Source organism: Austrofundulus limnaeus, unplaced genomic scaffold (genome assembly GCF_001266775.1).
Source record: "Austrofundulus limnaeus strain Quisiro unplaced genomic scaffold, Austrofundulus_limnaeus-1.0 Scaffold1141, whole genome shotgun sequence".
Classification (NCBI taxonomy): domain Eukaryota; kingdom Metazoa; phylum Chordata; class Actinopteri; order Cyprinodontiformes; family Rivulidae; genus Austrofundulus; species Austrofundulus limnaeus.
The window spans coordinates 37,187-49,934 of NW_013953543.1; the positions used below are offsets into that span (position 1 = coordinate 37,187).

Genomic DNA, 12,748 nt, shown 5'->3' on the forward strand with positions numbered 1-12,748 from the left:
AGGTTAACTTGTAAGCACAATAATGTATTGGAAACACATATTTACAGTATTTATTAATGATTAATAAATGTCATAATGGAGCCTTATAAATAGTGTACAGTTTTACACTTTACAATAAGGTTACCTCTAATAGTTGTGGATACAATACTGTGCAATATTATATGTAAAATTTGTGTTTCCAATACATTATTGTGTTTACAAGGTAGTAATCTAGTGTAAAATGTTTAATACAGCACTTAAGATGTAATATACGTGAACAGATTTGGATCACTAGTTGACCAAAAACAGGACAGTTTTGTCTTTTTCTTCCTTAATTAATGCATAATAAACACTTATTAATGATGTATAAAGAGTTTACAGATAAATTAATAACTTATCTATATAGTATTTATAAGCCATCTATAAGGGGAGCCTTATTGTAAAGTGGTACTTTTTTTTGTTTTGTTTTTCTTGATCGAATAAAATGTATTCGTGCCAGAGTATAAACTTATAAAGGCTTATTTACTGCATGATTGTACAAATAAAGCTACTGATGTTCATTTGGAAACAAGCAAAGGTACGCTGTCACTACAGTAGTGACAATGCTTCTGTTGTAAAGGATCCGGGCTGTATTTAAATCATGCAGAGCTTTTTTATTATTTTGAAAGGTAATCTTGACTCTGTGCTGCTTTGATAAGTTAAATATCTGTCCTACAGTACCCAGAGGCATTCTGGTCTCTTCCTTATAGTCAAATAAATGAGAAGCCTCAGATTAATTTGAGCTTAATTCAGCTGAAATGAAGAAGATGCCTTCAGGGCTTCCAAAGAAGTCCTAAAACCCAGTAAAGTGTAAATCCACTGGTGGCTTACCTTGAACATTGCCAGCCCGGATCTCCCCTCTGCTCTTCAGAACGGGCATGATGGAGTGGCCTGCGATTCGATCCCTCCTCTCATAGCCTCGGATGAGGGGGTGTAAACTGATGAAGTCGCACACAGAGGACAGGAGGGGGGGTCTGGCAGGTAGACGGAGGAGTGCAGCTGGATTATTTGAAGGCGGGAAGAAGAGCTGAGGCTGGATGGTTAGAGTGAGGGAAGGGTGGTGTCTGACCAAAACTAAAGGACTGATTTGTAAAGAACRAGCTCCAAATTGGCCGGCTTATGCTTTTGACTCAGATGTCAGAGGTTTTTGGAAACGAACTAACTCAAAATGTCAGAGCTTCTAAAGGGAACTCGGCTAAAGAAACTGGATGATGAGAAATGGAGAGTCTTTTCACTGGTCTCTTTCCATCCGACTGCCTTTCCTTCAAAGCTCCAGAGCTCGTCGAGGTCCAGAAGTCTGCTTGTGCGCGAGCTCTGCTGCTGTGGAGATGAGCAGCAGCGGTGTGCGCGGACGTTCCCCCTCTTCTTCGGCTTCCCGTGACTCTGAGCCCTCGCCTAATTTAGCCAGTCATGATCMTCGGCTCGGCGGCTCGCTCTTCTCTTCGCTCCTCTCGGTCTGAACCAGAGAAAGAAATGGAGAGCAGAGTCAGGCAGCAGAGTACGGGTTCAGTGTGATGGTGAGGGCTGAACATCAGAGTCTAAACAAGTCATTTTCTTCTCAGGTCAGGCCTGAACTCACTCAGGCTGCTGAGTCTGAGTGACTCCTTCACTGCAATCTGAACGTCTGGAGTGTTTCGAGCTGCTGGTTACACTACTCAGGGTTAATCAAGTGTTTCTTGATGCAAAGCCTGACTGTATGTGATTCGATAATGATTCTGCAACATTATTTACATCAGAGCAGCTGATGTTTGACACAGACAGAATAACAAGTGTTGCACTTCAGAGTAGGTGTTTATTTCAGTTTTTGCTTATTTCTGTTCAGAAATGTCTGAAGATGGATTTGGAAAAACTTTACTTCCAAACTGGGACTGCACGGTTAAAGACAGGCTACTGAAATATTGTGGATGACTGAAGACAATATACGTGCATTTTCCTCATTTCTCAYGTTCTATTGTCTGACGCAATAAAAGAAGGATCTYAGGGGGTGTTGTYAGCCGAACATGTCATAAACCACTAAACCGATTTTAGTTAGAAAGTAATGGTTGGCTACACTTCAGTATCCCTCAGAGTCAGCCTCTTTCAAGATGGCCGCCACAGCTAGCTGACCTTAGCCAACGTAGAAATGACTTTAACACAATCAGTTTTACAGATATTAAGTTCAATTTTAGTGTGGAAGTAGCTGAGAGTCATCTTTAAAACGCTGTCCGAACACTTTAAGATTTTACATCATCGCATGAGATACAGCCAGAGTTGTAAAGTATGACGGAGTATTAGGGCCACACAACGAGATTTTTTTTTAATTACGAGATTAAAGACAATAAAGATTAAAATAAAGAAATATTACGACATTAAAGTCCTATAAAAAATAAAGTCATAATATCATGAGAATAAAGTCGTAATATTACGAGTTTAAAGTCATAATATTACGAGTTTAATGTCATAATATTATGAGTTTAAAGTAGTAATGTTTAAAGTCATAGCATTACGAGAAAAAAGTTATAATATTGTAGCTTTTACGTGAAAAAGCATGCAGTTACCACTGCATTAAAATGAGACATGTTGAGCAACTTGTCAAGTTATATTTTAGTATTGCTATGAATAAATAGTTAATCTTTTAGCATATTAGCATCAAATTATCAGTAGCAGGACATGGAAATCGTGCAAATAACTATAAATTTAAGCTGTATTGTAATTAATGGATGCATTGGCGATTTAGTCATCACGTAGCTAATTTGAATGAAAGCATATTAATCTAACGAGTCATCATGGACTACTTTATGAACACAGACACATGGCTGTACACAGGTGTGGGAGAAATGAGGAGGAAATGACGAACGGGAAATAGACACGCCCTGATTATGACTTTTTTTCTCATAATATTTATCTTTGCAATATTTGTCATTTATTCGTTTATTATTTATTCATAATATTTATCTATTTTATTTTATATATCTTGTATATAATATTTTAATCTAGTTAAATTATGACTTTATTCTCGCAATATTACGACTTAAATCTTGTAATATTATGACTTTAATCTCGTAATATAATGACTTTATTCTTATAAAATTACAACTTTAATTTCGTAATAATAATTTAAAAAATCTACCGTAGTGTGGCCCTCATACTCCATCGAGGTAAAGTAACTAAGTACAAATACTTTGTTACTGTAACTGAGAAGAAATTTTGGTCATCTGCACTTTACTTGGGTAATTATTTTTACTTCTACTCCTAACATTTTTACACAGTTATACTTTCTTCTCCTTACATGTTTTAAAAAAGTAAGAAGTAGAAAGTTGTTACTCTTCTTATTGTCCTGATAAATTGTGTCTCCTGGATGGAGTGAATTTAATTGTGGCTGGATGAGAAGTATAAATATATACCAAGCTGACACCGTGTTACTTTGTACACAATTTGTCACATCTACATGCCTTTAAAAAATAGTTTTTGGAGAGGTCAGCCCCTAATAAATGTTTTTTTGGAAAATCAAACCMCTTGTTTTTACTCAATACTTTTACTTTCTATTCTTAAGTACAAAAAAAATCAGATACTTAAAGACATTTACTCAAGTAACAATTTTAGTGGAGACCGTAATTTTTACCAAAGTCATTTTATAAGATACTTGTACKTTTACTCAAGTATCACTTTGAGGTACTTTATACAACACTGGATAAATTCATTTACAAGGTTTGACCAAAACAGCTACAACTCTGTCACTTCTTGTAGTATATTTATTCAGAAATCAAAATCTTTTGCAGTAGCCTACTCAATAATGCAATAGCAAAAATAATAATAATAATTAAATACATCTAAATGAGTCTAAATGAAAGCATAAAATTGATTTCATGTGGACAGTATCTGTGTTAATATGTCTATGTTTTCCAAAATTATATTCTGTTTGTTGTATTTTTTTCCCTACAGATGTCAGTTGAGGGTTTAGATCTGAATTTGGACCAGACTTTTTTGTTCTTCATCATTAAAACGGTTGCAGTTTGTGTAGCGTCATGGTTTTAAAAAAAACCTCTTTAAACAAAAAAAAAAACGTTTTTTTTTTCTTTGAAACAAACAACGCAGCATGTGAGGCGTGTAAAATTCATTAACAGAACGCTCATAAACAGCTCTAGAGGCGGCAGGAACAACGTCCTGTCAGTGCAGAAGTGTGGCCAATTACTGAATAAAGACAAGTGTGTCATCACATAAATTACAGACATTTAGATCATCAGCACCTTAAACGCTCCCTGTTTTGACAAACACACTGAGGACTATCAGCCTCCTTATATTTCAGTTCCAGCTTTGGTGAAGAGACAAAGAAAACAGCTTGGTCCACAATGTCAAGGAATCATCATCATCATCATCATCATCATCATCATCATCATCATCATCATCATCAACAACAACAAACAGCATTTTGTCAAATAATAAAACAGAAACATACTAAAGGCAAGGCTTCTAAACACAAAGAAAACAGTTGGATGCAGTCATGCAGATGCATTGTTTCGCTTCCATGCTTACTTTTTAAAACACGTGGGACAAACAACATATGACTGTTGGAGGCATGAGGCTTTTTATCTGGGGGAAATGAAAAGGATCTGAGGGTCTCTGTGGCAGTGCAGGAGGATCACACCATGTTTTCTATTTTCTTAAAAAAACACCAAGATGTTTATTTTTCACTATGCGGATATGAATAATTTTATAACCCCTTTAATTCTCAATTAAACCACAATTAAACCTTGAGATTTAGCAGGTTTGTGTCACAAAAGCATCACGTGTTCTGTTTAATTAGGATGTCCGATGAGTCAATAGTTGCTTTATTACAGTCCACTGCCATGAGAGGATGGCTGATTAAAACGATCATCGTGTAATTGCTTGTGAGGGTTTGTGTGTCTGTTAGTAAAATAATTCATGAACTTGAAAAGGAATGTGACTTTTGTTGGTTTTATGGTTGCTTGTTGAAATATTAGCTTAGAAACTCAGAACAAACGTCTGAATAAAAAAACTATTTGAAAGCCAAAACACAGCCACACCTGCTGTTACAAACTTTGACACTCGATCATAAGTTATCGATTCTGTTATTTTACGATATCCAGTTTTATCATTTAGCATCGTTATGACACCTGATCGTTAACATGAATATGTTGATCACTGATGAATGTTTTTGAGACCCACTTGAATCAGCTGCCAGCATGACTGTTCCAAATTTAGATTTAAAAAATACCCCTTTTGTGCAAACTTGACTTTAAATTCATCTTTATTAATGGTGAGAAAATGTGTTTTTCTAATTATTAATAAAAAGTTTAACTTATCTTAAGAAAAAACAATGTGGCCATGTTGATATTTGTGTTTAAAACCGAGTGTGTGCGAGTTGAGGGAGTTGCAGATGCAGGTAGACTCAGTTGAGCCTGGAGGAAAACTGTCAGTGGATATTTACATGTGCAGAATTTTAATCCCGTCTGGCAGTCAAATAAATTATTCATTCAGCAAATTTTCTGTTATAAATATCCGTTTTTCGCTCCTTTATCGTGTAATTACGCGGGACTCTCGAGGTAGTTTTGATGCGATACTGATGGTTTGACTCATGCAGGATAACACTGAGAATTTTTTAATAAAACAACTTAAGGTTTATTTAATCTCATAGCTACAGGTTTTTTTTTCCTTTGGAGGGTGTTGGGGGGAGGGGTTGTGCAGTTTTGAAAATTATATTGAGCAGCTGTTATACACGTCTCACGTCAATTTTGTGTGTGCTAAATATTTTACTCGTTTTTATTATTAGTTATTTTTATTTAGGGAAGCAGTATATTTCTAAGAATGTGAGTGTGTCGGGGGTTGTCTTTTTGAGGTRAACCTTTTTTTCTCGGGAGGCGAGCTTAGCATTTTAAAATTTCTCTGTGCTCAGAGTTGTGTTACTTCTCTCTTTTTTTGTGAAATATGTCCTGAATGATTAAAAACCTTTAAGTTGGAGATGTTTAGTAAAAATAAAGAAATTCTTTTTTTCAAACGATTAATGGAGCTGTTTTAAGAACAAACAGCCATAGAATATTTGTTGCTCTTCCACTTTAGCGACAGCCAACAATATATTTAGGAAAACGTTGAACACGTTTTTAATTCATTTTCCAAGAAGCAATCAGCACATGCACATCTACAACTCCTTCACTTTTGGATTCAACCCAATTCAAGATGGCCGCCACAGAAAACTGATTTTAGAAGACACAAAAATGGCTACAACTCAGTTAAATGTATGATTATTGCACTTAAATTTGATATGCTAGTAGCTGAGAGTCAGTCTCAGAAAATACTCCGAGTACATCACAGAATATGACATTAGCTCGTTGAAATATGTCTGATTAAACTCGCATTCCTTCAACAAACAAAGGAATGACTAGAAAAAAAGACTTGTTTGGTCTAATTATTTTATCAAAACAGGTCTCTCAAAATGAGATCTTGGATCTCAATGAGACAATCTGTATAAATAAAAAGGTAAAAAATGTATTTAAATTCTTCTAATGTATCAGCTCTTTTAGCTGCTTGATTCAGCCTCTGGTTGTGTACAGGTGAAGGCAGCATTGGATCACTTTAGCCAACGTGATGGATGCAGTTGGACGCGCGCAACTTTTTATGTCACAGTGTTCTCATTAAGGTCTTGCTGGGGAGTCAAACAGCCAAGCCAATGCATGAGTCACATCAGATCTGTTGGTTTATTTATTTGTAAAAAATATATATATTTCCCAGAGATCTGCTGCAGATCCATCGCTACTAAGACAAAATGTGATGGAGGCAGTAAAATAAAAAATATCCGGTGTGGCATTGGTTTAAAAATGAAAACTAAACCACTTTTTCCCCCTCTACACCATAAAAATGAAGAGGACTAAAATAATGTAGTCTGCACACAAGAACTGTTATGGATTAATTATGTGTATCTGTTCTACCTTCACACTTGTCCAGTAATCATATCTTATTATAACCAGTTTCGGCTGTTTTACTCTATCGGCCCAGACTTCAAGACTCCAGCAATGCATGACCTCTTTAATTTCTGTTAAGGTGTTTCCAGGCTGACAGCCCTGTCATTGGTTAGGTGGTTACAATTGGCGAACTGTGATTGGTTGTAAGCATGTCACATGATGTTATATTTGGCTGCCTCTCTGCTGAGGGCCCAGCCACAACTTGACAGACTTCCTGATTGACTTCTGTTTGTTGTCGCTCAAGATTAAATCATTTGACGACCATACACGCATCTGTGCATTTATTCCAACGTGTTTCTGCATTCTTGGTAAATCTTGCTACGACAAGAACCAAAATCACGTTTTTATAGGAAGAGCTTGTTTTAAGTTAAAAAAAAGAAGCTAAATTTATTTTTGTTTGAGCAAAGCGATAACTCAAAGAGGTGTGGAACTTAAGAGAGTGAAACATATATATTAAAAGAAGAAATCAAAGCCATGGTCTGATCAACAACCAGTTGGACACAGGAGGTTTCTCGGTGCAGGCAAACGTGGTGGTAAAACATCAGAAGCCTTCACAGAGGAGCTGCTGATGGGAGCGCATGCACAGTTCGTTCCCAGTATGCAGGCATGCACGCTCCTGCTCGATCAGCTGCGCCCGTGCGTCCACACGCGCACGTCTCAGGGCGACACACCCACCCTGCCGCTCCATGCATGTGCATGCACTCACTCCGGGAGAAGCAGTGAGCGCCGAATCAGTTCACTTACTCACCTAATTAACTCTTTTCTGCAACACATAATTTTATAGACTGTGGTGGAGATGTTTTACAGAGGAGCAGAGCTGAGACACAAAAGCAAAGACAGAGCAAAACGACTGGTCCTTCATGTTCCTTCATGACGACATCCTCCTCTCAACAAGAAAAGAGGGACGTGTTACGCCCCTTTTTAAAGCAGTCCATGAGGAGGAGGTGGTGGGCGTGGAAGACTAACAGTAGCTGATGTGGGCCTAAGCTACTCGTCTACTTTTAAGGTTGAAGAGCAGGCAGCTTCAGTCTCACGTACACAAACAAGCTATTAAAATAAGTCTAAGGCTTTAAAACAGCTCGCACAAAGCTGTGGCAGCGAAGCATCAAACAAAAAGAGAGGAGGAAGATGTGACAGAGGAGGAGACAAAGACAAAAAAGGAGAGGATGGAAGATTCAGTTCTATCTATCAGTCTGTCTATCTTCAACCTGCACAGCTCAAGTCCACAGCTTCACAAGCTCAGTCCACAGATCAGGCTGCTAATGTCACCCCGACTCTTACACAAGTAGGAGGAGGATAAAAGAATTGGGAAAACAAAAAATAGGCTTTTGAGGAAAATGGATTTACATGCAGGAGCTTCAGATGTTAAAAAATATCTAGGATTGTGTGCAGTGTGTGGGATGGCAAGAGGCAGAGGCAGGAACAGAACCGATGGACTAAGAACCAAAAAAAAAGCACAAATGGCATTTTCTTTTAATAACTCCAGACTGCCATTAGTTCAAAACTGAATGCAACTCAATAAATTTAAGAAAAAATAATAGATCAATAAAACCATAAAACTGAAAAGAGACATATTCACTTCATTACAGCCAGGGCCAACTTTAATCTCCACAACAGGTTGCAAAAATATTTAAGAAATTAAAAGCATGAACCAAAAAAACGATTTTTTTTCAAAGACACCAATTAAAAGAACAGTGAGATGAACTGAGGAGGAGGATTTAAATAAAAACGATGAGGACAAACCAAAACAAAACAAAACAAAAAATAAATAAATCACTGATCACTCTCCTTCAGGCATAGTTTAGTGTGCGAGTGCATGTGTGTGTTAATGTGTGTTTTATGTCTACGTAAAGCACACACAAATACACACAGACCGACAGATAGACAGACACTAAACAATAGTTAACCTACCTAGAGTAACATTAAAGAATCCCGCAAGAGTGTGATGCAAAGAAAATGGGTGTGGAGGGACCAAAAGAGAAGGAAAAGGGGGGGGAAGTCATTCATGAGGAGTTTTTTTTTCTTTTTTTAGTTGTCTTTGAAGAAAATTAATCCAAGTTCATTTAACATCTTAGAGACAGGAGAAGGTGGAAGATGGGGTGGAAGATGGGGTGGAGTTGGGGGTGAACTGATAATGATGGAGTGACAGGAGTGACGGGGTTCAGTGAAAACGGAGAGGGTGAGGGAGGGAGGGCGAAAGGACAGAATTAAAAAATGAAATCAGAACTCCTCTCTCCGTTCTCTCATAAATATAAGAAATTATAGACTACGTAGATGGAGAAGTAAATGAGGAGGCAGATGACGGAGAGAGAGACTATATGAAAAGATGAAGCACCTCCCAGCACTGCGATGAGGAATAAGAAAAATACAAAACGAAAGAAAAAATTGAATACTCCAAAGCCTTCCGTTTTGCTCTGCTTAGTGGGGCGAGGAGGGGGGCTTTCAGTTATATCCCCCCCTCCTCCTCTCTCTCTCTCTCCCTCAGCAACTGGTCAAGTCTTCTTTTTCCTCTTCTGTTCCTCCCCAAAGCAAGATGCCACCTTCTCCTCAGATGAGCTGCAACCTTTTGCCCATCCAGCTGTCAGACATGGCACTGCTGCTGCCGATGTGCAGGAGACTCGGAGCGTGGAGCCAAAAAAAACACACTTCTGAGCGAGCGAAGAGCGGCGCGCGGACCACAACTCTGGAGCTGTGCGCTCTGGCTCTCCTCCCTCCCCCTCTGGAGAGGAGGTGGGAGRAGAGCAGGAGATGCTCAGAGGGAGGGAGGGAGGGAGATGTGGAGGTGGGTCCCTCTGTAGGATTGTGAATCAGAGACAGGCTGCTGTGGAGAAAAATATTTTTGTTGTTTTTTTTTTAAGTAATGGCTCCCTCTGTTGCTAAGTATCAAAATAATTTTAAAACGTTGGGTTTTATGCAGTGGCAGCTGGTGGATTTTTCTGCAGGGGGGGCAATCAAACATGTACTAAACTGTATCATGCCAATGTATTTATTAAACAAATGAAAATTACAAAACTGCATTACAATCTCAAGTAGTGTTTTATTTTTTGTACATAAGTTTGCCTTTCTGTAACTGAAAAGCAAATTTCTTCATGACTCTGGTTAAAGTCAGCGATGTTTTAACCAGATTCTTCTCTATAGAGCATGGTCAGTGCAGAGAGATGTGATGTTGTACCTGAGGAAAGTCTGGATTATCTTCAGTGTGGAGAAGCTCCTCTCAGATTCAGCTGTGGTCAGAGGAGATGTGATGAGAATCTTCAGTAGAGTCACAGTCTCTGAAGGTGTCCTGCAGATTGTTCTCCATGAAGAGCTGGTACAGAGCCACAGCACCACTGTAGCTCCTGAACTAGATCAGACTTCTTGGTCCTGTTCAGCATTGGGTGAGCCTTCATGGTCTTCAGTGCTGCTTCAGAGAACGAAAGATACAAATGTAACTACGGTTCTATGAATCCCAAATGACCGTCAGAGGCGGTGCATAAAGCACTGAATGATCATTCTTGTGCATGCGCAGGTTGTGTATCTTGTGCCAACATAGTCACGTGTGACTCCGTTGACACCGGCGAGCCTATATAGTCAAGTGACAACAGTAGCTCAGTCCCTTAATCCTCTCGCGAAAACACAATGATTCTGAGGGACCGAATGCTCTGGCAGTCATCAGGATAGAACCGTAGTTACATTTGTAACTTTCGTTCTATTTCATCCCTACTGACCACCAGAGGCGGTGCTTAAAGCACTGAACGCCAATTACCAACAGAGTCCTGAGGAATTGCAAAAAGAAAACAAGCAAAAGCGATCCCCACCTCACTGAGTTGAAGAGGAGTGCTGCAACAGGACCGTCTCCAACGGGTGCAGGACAGCCAGTTTCATCTGTAGAACCTAGCAAATGTGTCCAGGGATGACCAGGAAGCTGCTGCACAAATAGCCTCCAGAGTGACCCTAGCCATAGCAGCCCATGAAACACTAATGCTCCTGGTGGAATGGCACCACACCCCTGCAGGCGGTTGGTGGCCTTGTAGAGTGTACGAGTGTTCCACCACATCGACAATCCAGTGTGCAAGACTGTTTGAAAGAGCCTGCTCTTTGTGAGGCCCTGCGTAGCACATAAATAAATTATCAGACTGTCGCAGAGAAGCTGTCTGTCTGATGTACGCTTCCAGAGCTAGAACAGGGCAGAGAGGCTCACTAGCTCTACCTGTTTCAAAATGAGCAAGCTGGAGAGGTAGAGATTGGCTCGCAGACGAGGCCACTTTGGGGAGGAATGCTGCATTAGGCCAGAGAGTGACACCTGAACCAGCTGGATTCCACCTGCAGCAGGACTCGTGAACTGACCATGCATGAAGCTCACCTACACATTTGGCTGAAGCCATGGCCAGGAGAAACGCAGTCTTTTTCRACAAACACTCAAGGCTCCATCAAGGGCTCAAATGGAGAGGACCGCAGGTCATCGAGGACCAGCGAGAGATCCCACASAGGCACGACAAGGCGTGTGGGGGGATGCAAACGTCGTGCACCCCTCAAAAACAAGGACACATACTTGTTATGGCCTATAGTCTTTCCCCCAACCACCCTATGCCAGCAAGAGATGGCAGCGATGTAAACTTTCAGGGTGGATGGAGACCAACCCTTCGAAAGTGGCTTCTGAAGGAAGGCAAGGATATCTGAAATAGTACAGTGCACAGGATCCTCATGTCTAGATCGACACCAGCTGCTAAAAACCTTCCACTTGTGAGTATACATCAGCCGAGTGGAAGGGGCCCTTGCATTACTTATTGTATATCCAACCTCCCCATAGTCTGAGAAGGTAGCACTGGGCCCTGCAGTGGCCAAACCCAGAGTCAAAGGCGACCAGGATTGGGGTGCATGATACAACCCTTCAGCTCTGACAGGAGGTCCTTCCTGGGGGTGGGCGGGGTGGGGGGGGCATTGGCTTAGCCTTGATGCTATTTCAGGTTCAGTGTAAACCAACTCTTCCTCTGTCTTTGTTCTGCTGCTCTGTGTTTGGCTGATTGGTCCAAGTTCTTTTACTTTAAGCTTTTTTTCTCTCTCTCTCTCTTGCTTGGCCTCCAGAGGAGTCGGACGCTTTTTTGCTCTCTCCCGAACCTGTCCCTCCTTCCCTGCTTTGCAGCTCTTTCAAACCCTTCTTCTATCTATCATCCATAACAAAAAGGAATTATGGATCTGGTCAACTGGTCTCTGAACGCAACTGACACTATTTTTTCCACATTAAGATTGGAACAATGGGGACGTAGCTATCCCAGTGGAATGGTTGCTGCTGGTCAGGTCAGTGGTTCCTGGGGATGGAACCTGATCTGTTTGGTGCCGCTTTCCATTGAAGATGTGGAAGATTTGTATATATTTGGATTTATGATAATTGGATTTCTGCTGATAGGCAGAGGCAGATTTTTGATTTATCGGAAAATGAAAAAGTGATCCTGACAGCAGTCTGGGCCTAGAAAAGCTGTCAGGCACAATGAATTGWATCAGCCAAACTGGAAGCGCACCGACTCAGATGCTGGGGGAGATAAAATCGCAAACTGGATGTGATTCTGACGAGAATGGCAGACCAACAGCGTGCCTCTGGAGTGTTGGATTACACCTGGCTGAAGGAGGTCACGAAATTCTGAACTGGGGGAGGGGTTTCGCCATTTTCAGATATGCATTAAAGACTGAAAGCAGCACAAAAAAAATTCAAGGGCTGCTTGTCCCAAAACAATTATGATTATCTTTTTTGGAACCCAGCTGCTGACCTTCAGTTGGCACGTAAACTAAACTCGCTG

At 40.1% G+C, this 12,748-nt stretch overlaps 1 protein-coding gene across 1 annotated transcript in view; it reads right to left on the bottom strand.

Moving 5' to 3' along the window:
* The window catches only part of LOC106534318 (glutamate receptor ionotropic, NMDA 2B), a gene marked incomplete at its 3' end in the record, with an annotated part of 46,406 nt that extends 36,726 nt beyond the window's left edge, over positions 1 to 9,680 (bottom strand). Inside the window, 2 exon segments of the mRNA XM_014030916.1 lie at positions 850 to 1,474; positions 8,886 to 9,680. Coding sequence (XP_013886370.1) covers positions 850 to 858 — 9 coding nt within the window.
* Positions 9,681 to 12,748: the final 3,068 nt, after the last annotated feature.